Source organism: Pongo abelii, chromosome 3, assembly GCF_028885655.2.
Source record: "Pongo abelii isolate AG06213 chromosome 3, NHGRI_mPonAbe1-v2.0_pri, whole genome shotgun sequence".
NCBI classification, from domain to species: domain Eukaryota; kingdom Metazoa; phylum Chordata; class Mammalia; order Primates; family Hominidae; genus Pongo; species Pongo abelii.
The window spans coordinates 172,435,303-172,450,256 of record NC_071988.2 but is presented as its reverse complement, the minus strand read 5'-3'; the positions used below and the strand labels follow the sequence as shown (position 1 = coordinate 172,450,256).

The window sequence follows — 14,954 nt, the reverse complement described above, 5'->3', positions numbered from 1 at the left end:
CCACCACACCTGGCTAATTTTTGTTTCTTTTTCTTTTTTCTTCCTGAGACGGAGTCTTTCTCTGTCACCCAGGCTGGAGTGCAGTGGCGCGATCTTGGCTCACTGCAACTTCTGCCTCCCAGGTTCAAGCAGTTCTCCTGCCTCAGCCTCCCAAGTAGCTGAGATTACAGGCATATGCCACCATGCCTGGATAATTTTTGTATTTTTAGTAGAGACGGGGTTTCACCATGTTGGCCAGGCTGGTCTCAAACTCCTGACCTTGTGATCCGCCCGCCTCAGCCTCGCAAAGTGCTGGGATTACAGGTGTGAGCCACCATGTCTGCCTAATTTTTGTATCTTTTGTAGAGAGAGGGTTTCGCCATGTTGGCCAGGCTGGTCTTGAACTCCATGGCTCAAGTGATCCACCTGTCTCAGCCTCCCAAAGTGCTAGGATTACAGGCCTGAACCACCATGCCTGGTCAATCTCCCTATTTTAAATCTCTAGCACAGGCCTCTCCTCTTTCAATTCCAGTGAAATATTATATTACTTACTTATTAGAAATACCTGCCTGGATGTTATTAGGCATCTAGGATGTGATTATTTTTCCCAGTCAGGCCTGTTTAACATGTATTTAATTAAATAGCATCTTTATCCTCTAACTTCCCTCTTGTTACAGCCCTTGATTTTATTCTCATTATCTTTTTCCTCACCTCCCATATTTGAATATCATGTGAAGTCTTATCTGTTCTACCTCAGATATGTCTTTAAACCCTTCACTTCTAGGCTCCGTCCTCACTGCCTTAATCCAGACATTCTGTATGTTGCTGCCATGTAGCATACAAGCCTGATCATATTAAACCTCTGTTGTGAAAGCCTGATGCTGTCTCTGTAGACTCTAGGATGTAAAGGTAGTTACTTTAGTTAACTCTACAAGGCCTTTTGAAATCTGGTTCTAAACCTATGTTTTTTACCTTAGCTTTTCCCATCCTGAGGCTCTCTAGCTGTGATTTCTTACCGAAACTTCCTTAAATTACAGTGCCCTTTTACGTTTCCATGCCTTTATCCTTGCTATTTCTTGGCTTGTAGTGCCTTTTCCATTTTGTTCAGCAGACTCCTGTTTATCATTTAAGTTTCTGTTTAAAAGTCATCGGTTTACTCTTTGATCAATTATTTATTAAGTGGCTGTTTTGTAACAGTTACTGTGCTTGGTCAGTGAATTACGCATAAACCCTTGTCTTCATGTAACTTACAAAACAGATCCTCATTGAAATCTTAATGAAATCCTCTGTCCTCCCAGGCAGGGTTAATTAGTACTTTGATCATAGCTATAATAGTAATGAATAAGATGTTCAAGAGGAAATGCTATGTAGTGAAAAGCTCATTGGCTTAGACGTCAGTAGACTTATTATTTACTACCAATGGGTAAAACTTACTTTCGTCACCTTTAAAATGAGAATAGCAGTATTTAATCATGGCAGGGTTGTTGAGGCTTGGCGGTACTGTATATAACAGAGAACAGTGTGTAGCACAGAGTAGCCTAAAGTAATATAGTCTATTTTAACTTATTTTTTTTATATTTAATAATTTCCTTGTCCCCATTGTCCTGTGTAGGCTGAGCCCAGCATCATTCATTTGTATGTACCACAATCTGGTACATAGTTGGCACTCAACAAGTGTTTGGCGAATTTTTTTAAATTAGATATTTGGGGACAGTATAATAGATTTGTCTAAATAGTGAGGCTGAGGTGAGTTTTAAGGCTTCTGGTTCTTAATAACATCATTTTAATGGTTTTTTTCCTAGATGTCTTTTGTTAGAGCTTTAACTGGTAGTATAACACCAGATTTTGATAGTCTCATAACTTTACTCAATCCCTGGTAAAAATTCTAAGTGAAGAAAGAAATGGTCAACTGGCTAACAACAGACAGGAAAAGCTTGGGATCATTTCTTGAATAATTAACTTGGTTGCCAAATGTCCAAACTAATAATTAATTGAAGATGGATATCTAGATGGCTTTAAAAAACAAATACAGACATACATTGAATAGCGACATGCAGAAATTCCTAACTACATAAAATTTGATTTTACATAATTAAATAAAATATATGATACTCCAGTGTCTCAATGTAACATAAAATCTTCAAGTCAGGCCTCAATAAAGAAAGAATTCTGCTTTAGTATGTGTCTTCTCTGCTGGAATCCACACAATTGAAGGGTTTGTTTTTGTTTTTGTTTGTCCTTTTCATTAAGACAGAATAATGCATAGATCAACTGCCCTTGATTTATAGTTGGTACTTGGTAAACAGAGGTTTTAGTTAATTTTCTTTTTATTTGCATGAAGGCACCATCGATTTCAGTTTGTGAGGTAAAGCATTCTCTTATATTGTATGATACCTATAGTACCTGAACATTATTTCACCAAGATTTATACAGAATGTGAAACCTTTCTAGAACTTAAGTGCTTTTATCTTCAAGCTGACAGTGCACTGAAAATGTTTACTGCTTTTTAGGGGTTACCATTTATTTCAGTAGTAACTAATGTCTACTATGAATTTTTAATCTAAAAATATGGAAATAGAAGCTAGTCAGATACAGGAGTTTAAAAAACAGGCAATGTGAAAATTTAAGAATGAAATATGAAGTGCTAAAATGTTCTAGGATTTGGAACTTTAGCTAGGAGAATTTATTACTGACTTCTGTTAAGGTTATCAAGATTTATCAGATATTGCCAAAGGAAAGTGGGCGAGATGGAAAATGGGAAAATTTTGTAGTATGATTGTGTTTTGACAGGTTTTCTTTTTAAAACTCGTATACTTTTATTGACATATATTTAAGTTACATTAAAATGACACTAAAACCAGTGAGATGATAGACATGCATACATTTGACTCATTTGATAATAGGTGGCAATTCATCTAGGTTGTAGAATAACTGGGATACTTACATAGCTACCACTGATTTCAGTAATTAACATTGTTCTGGAAACTACTCTGCTTTAATACAACAATATCTAGAAAGTTATCTACTTTAATATAGCAATGCGAACTTAATGGTTTTAGTTAAATAAATCTTAATATTTCTCCTATGTACTTAATTATTTTATTCTTTTTATTGAATTTGCTTGTGTTTTGACAACCAAGCACCTTCCTAATATGACCACTTTTTCCTACAGCAGGGAAATACTGACTGTGCAACTGCCACTGATAGTGTCTGAAGGGCTTTGTTCTGTTTCCTGTTCCCAAGTTTAGATTTAACTTTTGGATTCCACAGAAAGAAAGGAGCCTGAGCATTGAATTGTGGGGCAGGGGAGCTGGGGGATATGTGGGTAAAGGTAGTATTCTCCTAGCACTTGGGCTGTGGCATATAGTAATATACCATAAGCATTGCATAACTCCAGGGCATGTTATTTACAAAAGTTTTGATATGAAAAGTGCCCCCTGGAGTTGTGCACCTTAATAGCTTTGTAGTAAAGCTCTGTTCTGTTACACATACTTTTTTGAATTCTTATTATTTGTTTTTGCATCTGCTTTTCCATGAGATCAGGGACAACATTGTAATAATCCTTGTATTCCCACAGCTGACTCAGGTAAATAATAAATAATTGTTATTAGAAAATATATTGGTATTTTATTAGAATATTTGGCCATTCATACCATGTTAACTGGCTAATTGGGTTTCAAAAAATCTAAACTCTATAATTCCTTTTTTTTTTTTTTTTTGGAGATAGTCTCTCCTTCTGTCAGCCAGGCTGGAGTTCATTGCCATCATCAGAGCTCACAGCAACCTCCAACTTATGAGCTCAAGAAATCTTCCCACCTTAGCCTCCCAAGAAGCTAGAACTACAGACCTGCACCACCACACCTGTCTAATTTTTTTTTGAACCAGGGTCTTTCTATGTTGCCCAGGCTGGTCTTGAACTCCTGGCCTCAAGCAGTTTTCCTTCCTTAGCCTCCCTGAGTTCTAGGATTACAGGCATTAGCCACAGTGCCCAGCCTAAAAATTCTTGCAATTAACATGAGAAAAAATAATAGTCAAATTTGTATAGTTGTATCATTTAACTATTAGAGGAAAAATGTGAATCGTACCTTAGTTGATTTTGTTTTAATACTTCTACCTCTTCCAAATGATTCTCATTTGTTTAATTCTTATCCATTTGTTCTACCTGATCAAATCAGTAACCATAAGAGGCCTAGGAAATAGAATAAATAGCCTATCTATTGATGTTTGAGTTATATTTCTTTCTAAAAATTTAATACTCTATCAAATTCTGTTCTTGTAGAACATAAAACATATATTCTATGTATTAAAATGGCATTGCCAGCCAAGCTCAGTGACTTGTGTCTGTAATCCCAGCTACTCAGGAGGCTCAAGGAGGGGAGGATCATTTGAGGCCAAGAGTTCGAAACCAGCCTGGGCAACGTAGCAAGATCCCATCTCTAAGAAAATAAAAAAATTAGCCAGATATGGTGGTGTGCATCTGTAGTCTCAGTTGCTGGGGAGGATGAGGCAGGAGAATCTTTTGAACCCAGGAGTTAGAGGCTGCAGTGAGCTTTGTTCTGTTCCCTCATTGTGCCACTGCATTCCAGCCTGGGTGACACTCTTACTGTATTAAAAAACAAAACAAAACAAGAACAAACAAAAAAAAAGACATTGCTTTATGTTATTTTATGTAGATTATAATGATGTATTAAAGGTGTGTGTATAAAAACACGTAACGTGAAAGTTTTTTAAAAAGTAGAAACATAATTAGATGAGGTATATGTAGAAAAGTCCAATAGACTTACATGGTAATTTTAACTTCAGACTCTGAAGTTAGACCAAAGAATGAAAAAACTAAATTAAAAAATAATTAGAAAGATTATAATATTTAACTTCAGTGCCATCCATAACTTTTTAAAGACATATGTTCCATCAGTCAAAGACTTTAATACCTGGAGATTGTGTCCTAAGAGGATCCCTAAGTAGGGCATCATTGTAGAGAAGGGCTTATGTCTTCTGAAGGAAATAGTATTTCCAGATCTAAAACTTAGGCTAACCTCTTTACTTTGAAGATTTTGAGGATCTTAGTGGAAATGGATATGAGTGAAGTTTGTGAAAGGGTGTTGTGTAGTATTAATATAACTTTTGGGGATAGATACAGATATGTAAAGGTATAGGTATATAATGTGATCTAGATATGTTCTTATAAGGTCTCAGAATAAGTGATTTCTCATCTTATCCATGCTTATATTTGGTCAACAGTCTGTTTCTGAATACATGAAGTCTTTTAAATTTTGCTGGTCATACCATGGTGATAACTACAAAAATGTATAATCTTTTAATTACTTTATAACCTTTTGGGAAGAGGGTTGGATCACTATCTTATTAATAAATTTGCTAATTTTGTATCCTTTTTCGCCTGGAAGAGGCTTTTGAGGAAGGGACGGGGTAGGGAACAGTATTTCTTAAATGAGAGTGAAGAAAGTAAGTTGAAGACCAAAACCTACACATTCTCCTTTATAATACTGTTTTAAAATGACAAAGCCTGCCTCATTTTTTTGTGTGTGTGGTAGAGCATTATACTGAGAGTATGTGTTGTTGGCGGGAGCAGACTTAGGGAAACAAAACATTGTACTTTAGGCCCAGGTTTGTTACTATGTAAATGACTTTAAATATGCTAGTAATGATCCTCATCTCAAATAAGTGGGTGTGTGGCTTTTTCTCCAAAAACATGTATTACCTACACAATCTGAAATTGGATGATAAATGCTATTTTCTCAAATGAGACTAATGGCTGACTGTTTGATTATAAGTCTATTACATGAGAACTTTGTACACTATATCACCTGAAGCAGTGCTTTATATGAAGAGACTCTCAAAAAATATATATTGAAATTGTTGGTCTTTTGAAATGATTTTTGTAATTCTTTCTAGATATGTGATCTGAACTAAGTGATATTTGCTTTGTCTTCAGATTGTTTTTAATTGTATTGTAACTGGATTGTGTTGGAAAAATAGTCCTTAAGTGACATAGCTTCAGGAGATTGTAAATATTATCATACTGCGGTATTACAGAGTTGTTTATTCTGTTTGGACCATGTTTAACTATTTTAAAAAATTATTGATAGAATAGGCCAGGTGCGGTAGCTCATACTTGTAATCCCAGGACTTTGGGAGGCCGAGGCGGGCGGATCATGAGGTCAGGAGATCAAGACCATCCTGGCTAATATGGTGAAACCCTGTCTCTACTAAAAACACAAAAAATTAGCCGGGCGTGGTGGCAGGTGCCTGTAGTCCCAGGTACTCGGGAGGCTGAGGCAGGAGAATGGTGTGAACCCAGAAAAAGGAGCTTGCAATGAGCAGAGATAGTGCCACTGCACTCCAGCCTCGGTGACAGAGTGAGACTCCAACTAAAAAAAAAAAAAAATTGATAGAATATATTTGAAGACAGTATGTATGTGTGCGCATATATATATATATATATTTAGCAGAAATGAAACAACTTTCATTTCTATTATGTGAACAAATTCTCAGTTCCCTGATGCATTGGTATTTTTGTTTTAGCCAAATGTCACCATTTTGACCATTTTTTTTTAGTGTCAAGATATAAAAATAAATATTATCGTTTTATTTCCTCCTAATTTTGATTATTTTTCCTATAGATATTATCTTTGAGTTACTTGATAACTTTTGAATAATTTTACAATTCCTCTGGTTTTTCTGCTGTGTGATAAAAGTTATTGTGCATATGCTTAATAGCCATTGAATTTGACTTTACTGTGGTGCATTATAGTAGAATCTATTGTTACCTAATTTAGTCATAATTTTATTATAGCAGCTTAACATCTCTTATAATTTTAATTGTTATCAAGAAGAATGACATCATTTAATTTGACTCAAAACGTAGAAGGGTGGATGAATGACAAATTAATAATTTACTACCTTTGCATAATACTGAAGCATAGAGTATTAGAAGGATCGATGGCAGAAAAGGTTAACAAATTTGAGCAGCTTTCATTAGCTTTACATCGTCATATGTTTGTGATGCTGACTGAAATAGGCTTTGTAGGAGATCTCAGTCTAGGGAACTAATTACTTGTGCCGATTGCCGCACTGATGAATAGACCCTCATTGTATCATTCCCCTGAAGACGAGGAGCAGCCTGTGATTCATGACTGCATCCTGGCTGATATTTGATAATAATTTTAACAGATAAATGTAGGTAGGCAGAATGATGAAGTGCCTATCCAAGCTCCATGACTATCAAAGCCATACACACAGCCATCTGTGTACTGCCTTTTTCCTTCTCACCTAAGGAGAATTTCATTTTATTAATTGAGTTAAAACAACTGTTGTCTTTTGATTGTATGTATATTCTGTGGGTATTCATTTATTTTCAAATAATATCATCATGTTTTTATTCAAATTTAGACAGAATAATGAAGAAATATATAATAATAGCTTTTTAAATTTTTCTTTTTGAGAACTGCAATTGTTATACTTTCTTGTATTACATTTTGATTACATTATATCTCCTCCTCCTGACCAAAATCACCCAAGGAAATATTTGATGTTCTCATCCCTTCAGCATTTTCAGAGATCAGTCTCTACTGTTTTAAAAAGATTTTCTTTAAATAATGTACTGTTTATGCTTTTCATTAATACAAGATACTTTTTAATTGATAAAAGTACTTATTTATAAACCTATTTTGATTTTTTAAAGATAGCATCTTTAAAACATCAAAATAAGGTAACTTTTACTTGGGTAGTTTGGGACTGTCAGTTGTTGAAGACTACTAATTTGTCAAAGCTGACAGATACAATTTTATTAGCTCACGAAATATAAGTAAGATTGTATTTTGTATTAGTCATTCCTGAAGAAGTTTTGATTATGAATAATTTTTTAATTTCATTATTGAAACTTACAGGTGTTCGTGCTGTATATCTTTATTGAATTAATGTATTCTACAGAGATTTTTTTCTTACTATAACTGAAAAAACTTTAGTATTTTCCTTACAAAATATTTTTCCAGCATGCTAGATCATGATTAGTTAACAAGAGAGAAAGCTGACATTTATATATTGCCATATAAAATGTGTATGTAATAAGGGAAAATATAGAATTTGAAATGAGCAAACCTTTTTTTAAAAAATACATTTCCAAAAGTATGCTTTCGATATAGCAATTATTGCACATCATATAGCATGTAGTTTTTAATTAAATATAAAAACAGAGTACATAAAACAGAAATCCAATCTGATTTGCTTGAAAATAGATTGCTATTTCACTCTACAGGAATGGTTTATTTAAAAACAGTAAATGGAAAAGAAATGCATTTTCTTGTGTTGTTCTAAGCCTCAGGGGCTAAATGTAATGAATATTTTAAGAGATTATTTTAATTAAATTCCTGCACATCTAAACAGAGTAATATTTTATTATCACATACATAACCATGTAACTGAGATATTCATTAAAGTTAACACTTTCTGGACCAAGAATTCATGGTATGATTTACTGACCTTGTGCAAAAAGGCACAAATTAGGAAGAAAAATGAAGGGGGACGGACTTTGATTAATATAGGTAATGCTATACCATATTTATAATAGCCTTTTCCCTATTCTGGTTTATAAATGCAGCTACAGAGAAAGGTGCCCTGCTGAGGCTGAAATGAGGCTGAAATCAGAGCACATGCCACTAGAGTGTGGGGAAACTGATCACACTGTCAGCAATTCATTTCAAAATGATGTATTTAGTGCTCATTTCACCTTCCAAGAAAAGGAAAAGGAGTTCCTTAGACTAGAAGGTGATATTGTTATTTTCAAGGACATACCTAAGTTAAAGATTGCAGAAAGGGGAGTGTGAGATGGAGGGAGAATTAAGTGGAAGGAGAGGGAAAAAAAGGCAGAGCAAACAAGGAGAGCTTTATGCAGAAATTCAGTGCTACCACGCTGTTTGATAATTGCTAACATATGTGGCTTCTCTGTTTCATTGTAGTCGTCCTCGTGAGTTCTGGCGCCTTGACTACTGGGAAGATGACTTGCGGCGCCGGCGACGATTTGTGCGTAACCCTCTAGGATCGACACATCCTGAAGCGACACTAAAAACAGCCGTGGAACATGGTCAGTGTATAAACCATTCCTTGCCAATAGCAGCAGGTACAGGACTTGGTAATGAAGAGCATAACTTCATTATTACAAGGCACTGTAAAATGGTCCAACACCACATTTCATGGTTATTCATACCAGAAAGAGAAGTTAAATTTTTTTATAGTTACTATAGAGTCCTATTAAATTATGGTGTCAAGTATATTTATTAATTATGTTACACATACAAAACTTACTTAACATAGACCCTTTGTTTCAGAGTACAAGGATTAAATATGTCTCCTTTTAAGCGACACATTCAGCTTTGAGTAAATGAATCCAGGAGGCATGCCTTAAATCCATGAATATCAGGAAGACAGCATTTACAAACCAGATAAGTTTCTAGGTTCTGTTGTGTATACATGGTTTTCCCCCAATCCTGGTGTTTTAGCATGAGATCATGAACTGGGAAAGATAATAATAAATGCCCAAGTGCCTAGATTCTGAGCCTTGATTTGAAGATGGTTATGATAGATGGCTCATGGAAAAAGAGAATAAACATTATTTTCATACGTTCCTATTCTATATTATTTTGTTATCAGAGCTTAACAAAACATTTTTCCTTTTTTGTTACAATGCATATGACTATGATTCAGTTTAGGTAAAAGTCTTATAAGTAAATTGGAAAAACTGAAAAGGTCCTTTGGATTTGATACTATATGTTTTTATAAAATTTCACTTATTTTATGATTTTTGAAAGTCAGTTAAGGGGGAAATGCTCCTCCCCACATTAAAATTATCCTGACTTTATAAAATATAAATTGGTTTTTAATAAAGTCAGAAGTACTTTTAATTTTCCTTTCAGAGTATTGTTTTAACATGCAGCAGCTTGTGATTAAATGGAAATATGTAGTATACAAAATAAATGTTAATTTTATTCAATAAGGATGTTAAGAATTTAGATTAAAAATCTGTAATCTTAGGTTTGGCCTCAGTCAGGCAGCTTAACCTCTTGCACTCAGCCTTAAAGAGCCATTTCTGGAAGAAAATGTCCACAATATGTCATCAGATATAACCCCACATGTGACATCAGTCCTTTAAAATAAATGGTCATACAGAGAATAGTCAATAACAAAGTGATCTAAAAGCAATAATAGTCTCATGGCCCTACATCTTCAACTACAGGAGGTGGAGAAAGAGAAATAAAATGTAGAATTAATTAGGCCACTTTTGCTTTTAGAGTACATACAGTTTTTAGGTGGTGATAACAGATTTCAGAGGTTTTTTTTTCTTTTTTTGTGTGTTTTTTTGGATTTTCTGGTATGTTTTTGGTTAATGATGCTTACATTGAGAAAGTGAACTTTTTTTGCAATTTGTAGCAAAATGTATTACCATGTCCACTTAAAATTTGAAATTTAATTATTTTTCTGTCTTCTAAACCATCATTTACAGTAATTTGTGAGTTCTGAGATCTATACATGGCAATATGTTTTCATAAAAACATTTTCCTTTTATATCTGGAAGGGGAGGATTTGTTTTCTAAAATTGCACATAGATAGACTGTTAATCTTTTATCCTTAGATATCAGTAATTCAATTTAAAATTTGTGGTATAGATTTAATATAGAATTTATTAAAATATTCTTATCAAAAATAGTACATTTAACCATTTTGAAGAGTTACAGGATTTTTAATGAATAAATTGTTGAGCTTTTAAAATCATATTGTTTTGTCAGCTTTTTTAATGCTAAGCGTCTGCATTAATGTTTGACAAAAAAGAATTTATTAACATGTTTTTACTATCATCTAAGACTCTTGACTTGTATAGAAGTAGATTTCACTCTGATTACTCTCGATAGTAATTGAAAGGTTAATCCAATGTTAATTATCTATGTTTTATTGTGCATTTTTAAATTGAGAGAGAACAGCAAAGGTAAGCATTGAGTAATATTTTATAGTAATTTTATAATTATTGTCACACTCTAAAACATTAAAAACAAAACTTGGGTTTGAAATATATGTTTAAAAATCTAAATGTGTAGGAGATTCTTCAGTTGTCTTACAATTTCAAAGATATATCATATTTAATATATTTTTTGAAAAAACACAAATTCTAATCCTACCTCATATTTATTTTATTTTAAATAATAAGGGAATAAGTTCAGCACATAGATTGTATTATGGTATTGTTCAATGTCAGAAAATTTATGCTAATGTATTCTGTAAACAAAGAGCTTAATTTTTTACTGGTGTATTAAATATTTTATAGTGATATTCAATTTTAATTTGGTGTTTAAAAATTTTGGAGCATTAAAGAAGCCAATCAAAATAAACTTATTAAGAATTAAGTATGCAAAACAAAATTGTTAATGTGATCAAAAAGCAGTTGAAATTACAGATTTTAACATGGATAAATACTGTGCTTCAATGTTGAATTTAAATGTTTAAAATAGATATTAATGAGGATAGTATGTCATTCTTATATTTTTATGACTTCTCACTTTTATTTATAATTTATTTAACTAAGGAGATAGGACATTTTAAAAATGCAGAATCTTAGAACACCATGAACTATATTATCATTATCAAAGGAAGACATCTAAATAGAAGTGCCATTGGAGATCAGTTATGTATTTTAGTAGTAAGAGCCATCTTTTTTATAGATTGATTTGATTTGAAGGAAAGCCTCTAGTGTAAAGGTGGCAGAGTAAATACCTGAAGAGTGATGTTCTCTGTTTGGGCGATCAATACCAGCCCCATGACTCTACTTCTGGCTACCTTCTAGTTAAAAACAAATTTTTTTAATTCTGACAATTTAATTGCCCTTCCCAAGTTCACATTAACTTGCTTGGGGAAAAAGCTTTAGGTAATTTTTCAAACAGAGACCCTCCAAAGTGGTTATTTATAAAAGTCATGTTGTAATGGGAGATTTCTTTAACTTTGCAGAAACTGAGTCATATTTTAAAATTAAAATTAATACTTCCTCTTATTAAATATTCTTTATGGAAATTAGCAGCTCAAGCAAGGCTGGGCATTTTATTCTTGAGGGCATTTTCTTCCATTTTATAGTTTTAAAATTTATTAGAAATTAGTAGCAATGATTTGTAACATTTTCCTAATGCCAGAGCCCAGGTTAGCAGTTACTTATTATCAGAGCATTTTAGACGTAGAAGGAACCTAAGGCTAACATCTAGTCTAACTTTATTCTTTACAGATAAGGAAACTGAGGAAACAAAGGGCCAGTATAATTTTTGGTAGATAAAGGACTAAAGCCCAGGTTAACTGACTGAAACCCAGATTTTCATATCAGTGTGCTGTGCTGTCCTCTAAAATTCATTATTAAATATAATGGGAATTTTATATTCAAATTAAAGCCATGTAAAAAGTGTTTTAAATGGTAGAAAGATTGGTTTTGATTCAGGTGCTAAAACAGTTTAGCAGAGAATCCTATTGAATTCAAGACATTTTTATTTCGTAGAGAACATGCTTGCTAATAGAAATATATAAGGAGAATTTAACATAGTTTTAAAAGTATCTTGTAAGCATATGGAATGATACAAGTAACTCATTTGGTTTTCTAGGGATGACAGATCATGTAAAGATCTTAAATCATGCCATTGTCTCATAACTTCAATAATGCCAGATACTGTTGCTTCCTTTTTAGGATCAACATATACTAGGTTCTCTCTCTAAAATTTTGGTTAACCCATGATTATTACGAGATGCACCTGGCTTATTCTCCTAATTATCCTTTGTAGTTTCATTAATTTTTACAGTCAGTTTTCTTGACTTGGAATGCTATGGACATAGCATAAACTATAGAGGGGAATCAATTAGATTAGAACAATAGTTGATTATAAGATATTCCTTATGTGTACTGTTCAGAATACTGTTATGGTGTGTGCTTCACATCACATAAGTAGATACCCATTTTTATTTTATGTATGTTTGAAGGCACTCTGTTATTCCAATAGTAGTCTTTTTTAAAAATGCTAATTCTTAAAGTATAAACTTCTTTTACTTTAATACAGACTCTTGATGATTCCAGTTCACTTGCTCAGTAGATGTTAAAAAGGATTTATATCAAAGGTGGAACAGTTTTGTGTGTGTTTTTGCTGTTTTTATATTTTAATTCTACTTACCTGTTTTGTGGTGGATAGATAAATCAACTTATGTCCAGAGTTAGCTCTGAAGAACTTGAATTTTACATTTTGGGGACCAGCCTCTCTCTCTTAGGCCTTTCATTGTTCTTAGCCTCAGTGAATCAAATTATTTTTAAAGATGACATTTCTGACAGATTTCTCCAATTTTATTTAACAATTGCAGTTTAAGTATTAAGTTAGGATAAATATTAAACTAGAAGAAAAGGTGAAATTAAACCAGAATAAAAGGCATTTCTTAATAATGATATGAAAAATTTAAACAGCGATCATGTTAGTAACAATTTTATTAGCCAGAAATATCTGAATTGAGCTTTAAAATGGAACCCAAAGTATATTCTGACTTCATCCAATTAACTTTTAGACGAGTGTAGAATATACTCACAGAAGATGTCAGAATACTTGTTTATAATGGTTGATTGAGAATAAGGCAAATGAAAGTTAAAAATATACTTTTCCCCAGCACATATAAACATGATAATAATCCTTTATTTTATGCTTGGAAAAGTTTTGTTCTAATTTTTTTTAAAAGTTCTTTAGCAGAAATCTATTAGACCACTGAGAATTGAACACCAGCGCATGTGGTGTATATTAGAGTACTGTTGGTAATTTTACTGCTGCTAACTTAAAATCCTCAAGGGGGAGTTAATTACAGGAAAACCATTCTAAATATCAGTAAGCTGCATATTTTCCATGACAAGAGGTTTTTCAGTGGAGCTTGAACAATTCCAGAATCTGAGCTTGTAAAAATAAGTAAATAAATAAATTAAAGTGGGTGTGTGTATGCATACAGTACACCTATAGTATGTAAAATTTTTAATGAAACTTTAATTCAGAAGTTACCTTACTGTGTTTTAATATAGGCAGCATGATTAGAACATATTTAAAAATTTTTAAATTGCAATTGGAAGGGATAATTATATTTCTCGTGGTCATTTATAAATGAATGTGAATTTATTTTTTGAGCTATTTTAAACCATTACATATTGCCACTGGGGACTCTCATTTTTTTGTAAATGTTTGCGGATTAAAGAGGTTTCTTCTTTTTTCCTTTCACATAAGCTTGGTGTACTTTAGGACATGTATGGCAATAATCAGAGGAAGTAATGAGCAGGGTGTTTAGTTGTTTCTGACGTGTTTGGCATGTTCATCAATTTTAGATTTGGAAATAAATATTTTTTGTTTTTGATTATTATTCTGATTTAACCTTTTAAAATGCACTATGAAAAACATAAGAATTAGTAAACAAATTAATTATATACACATTCATATTGAACAGTGGTTGTTTTGTTTTCTTTCTTTTTCTTACATCTAAGAGCTAATATGGCATCGTGGTTAAGAGCCCAGATTCTGGCACCGTGCTGCCTATTTTTAAATCCTGACTCTAATTGTCAAACGCATGTTAACTTGGTCAATTTATGTAACCTCTTTGAGCCTGCTTTCTTATCTTAAAATTAGAAATAAGCAGACGGTTTATGAGAATTAAATGAATTAACTGTGTAAAGTATTTTTAACACTCCTCCCTGCTGGCTTATGCAAAATGATATGTAATATTAGCCTTATTATTAATATTTCTGCTTTGAAGAAGGAATTATAAATCCAAGAAATAAAAAGAATGTGGTATACTGATTCTGTACTAAAATCTAACTGGAAAATAATAATTTATTATAATTTACTTTATAAAAACATTTAGAAGGTGGTGCTTCATTTGCATTTCTCAGTGGCCAATATATTTTTTAAAATGTTGATAGC

The 14,954-nt window shown here is 32.8% G+C and overlaps 1 protein-coding gene across 2 annotated transcripts in view; it reads left to right on the top strand.

Annotated features, from left to right (window-relative positions):
* The window catches only part of LRBA (LPS responsive beige-like anchor protein), a 763,816-nt gene that overhangs the window by 428,622 nt on the left and 320,240 nt on the right, over positions 1-14,954 (top strand). For both annotated transcript variants that reach the window (XM_024245927.3, XM_054553557.2), the window contains exon 37: positions 8,955-9,079. In XM_024245927.3, coding sequence (XP_024101695.2) covers positions 8,955-9,079 — 125 coding nt within the window. The remainder of the gene's footprint in view (positions 1-8,954; positions 9,080-14,954) is intronic.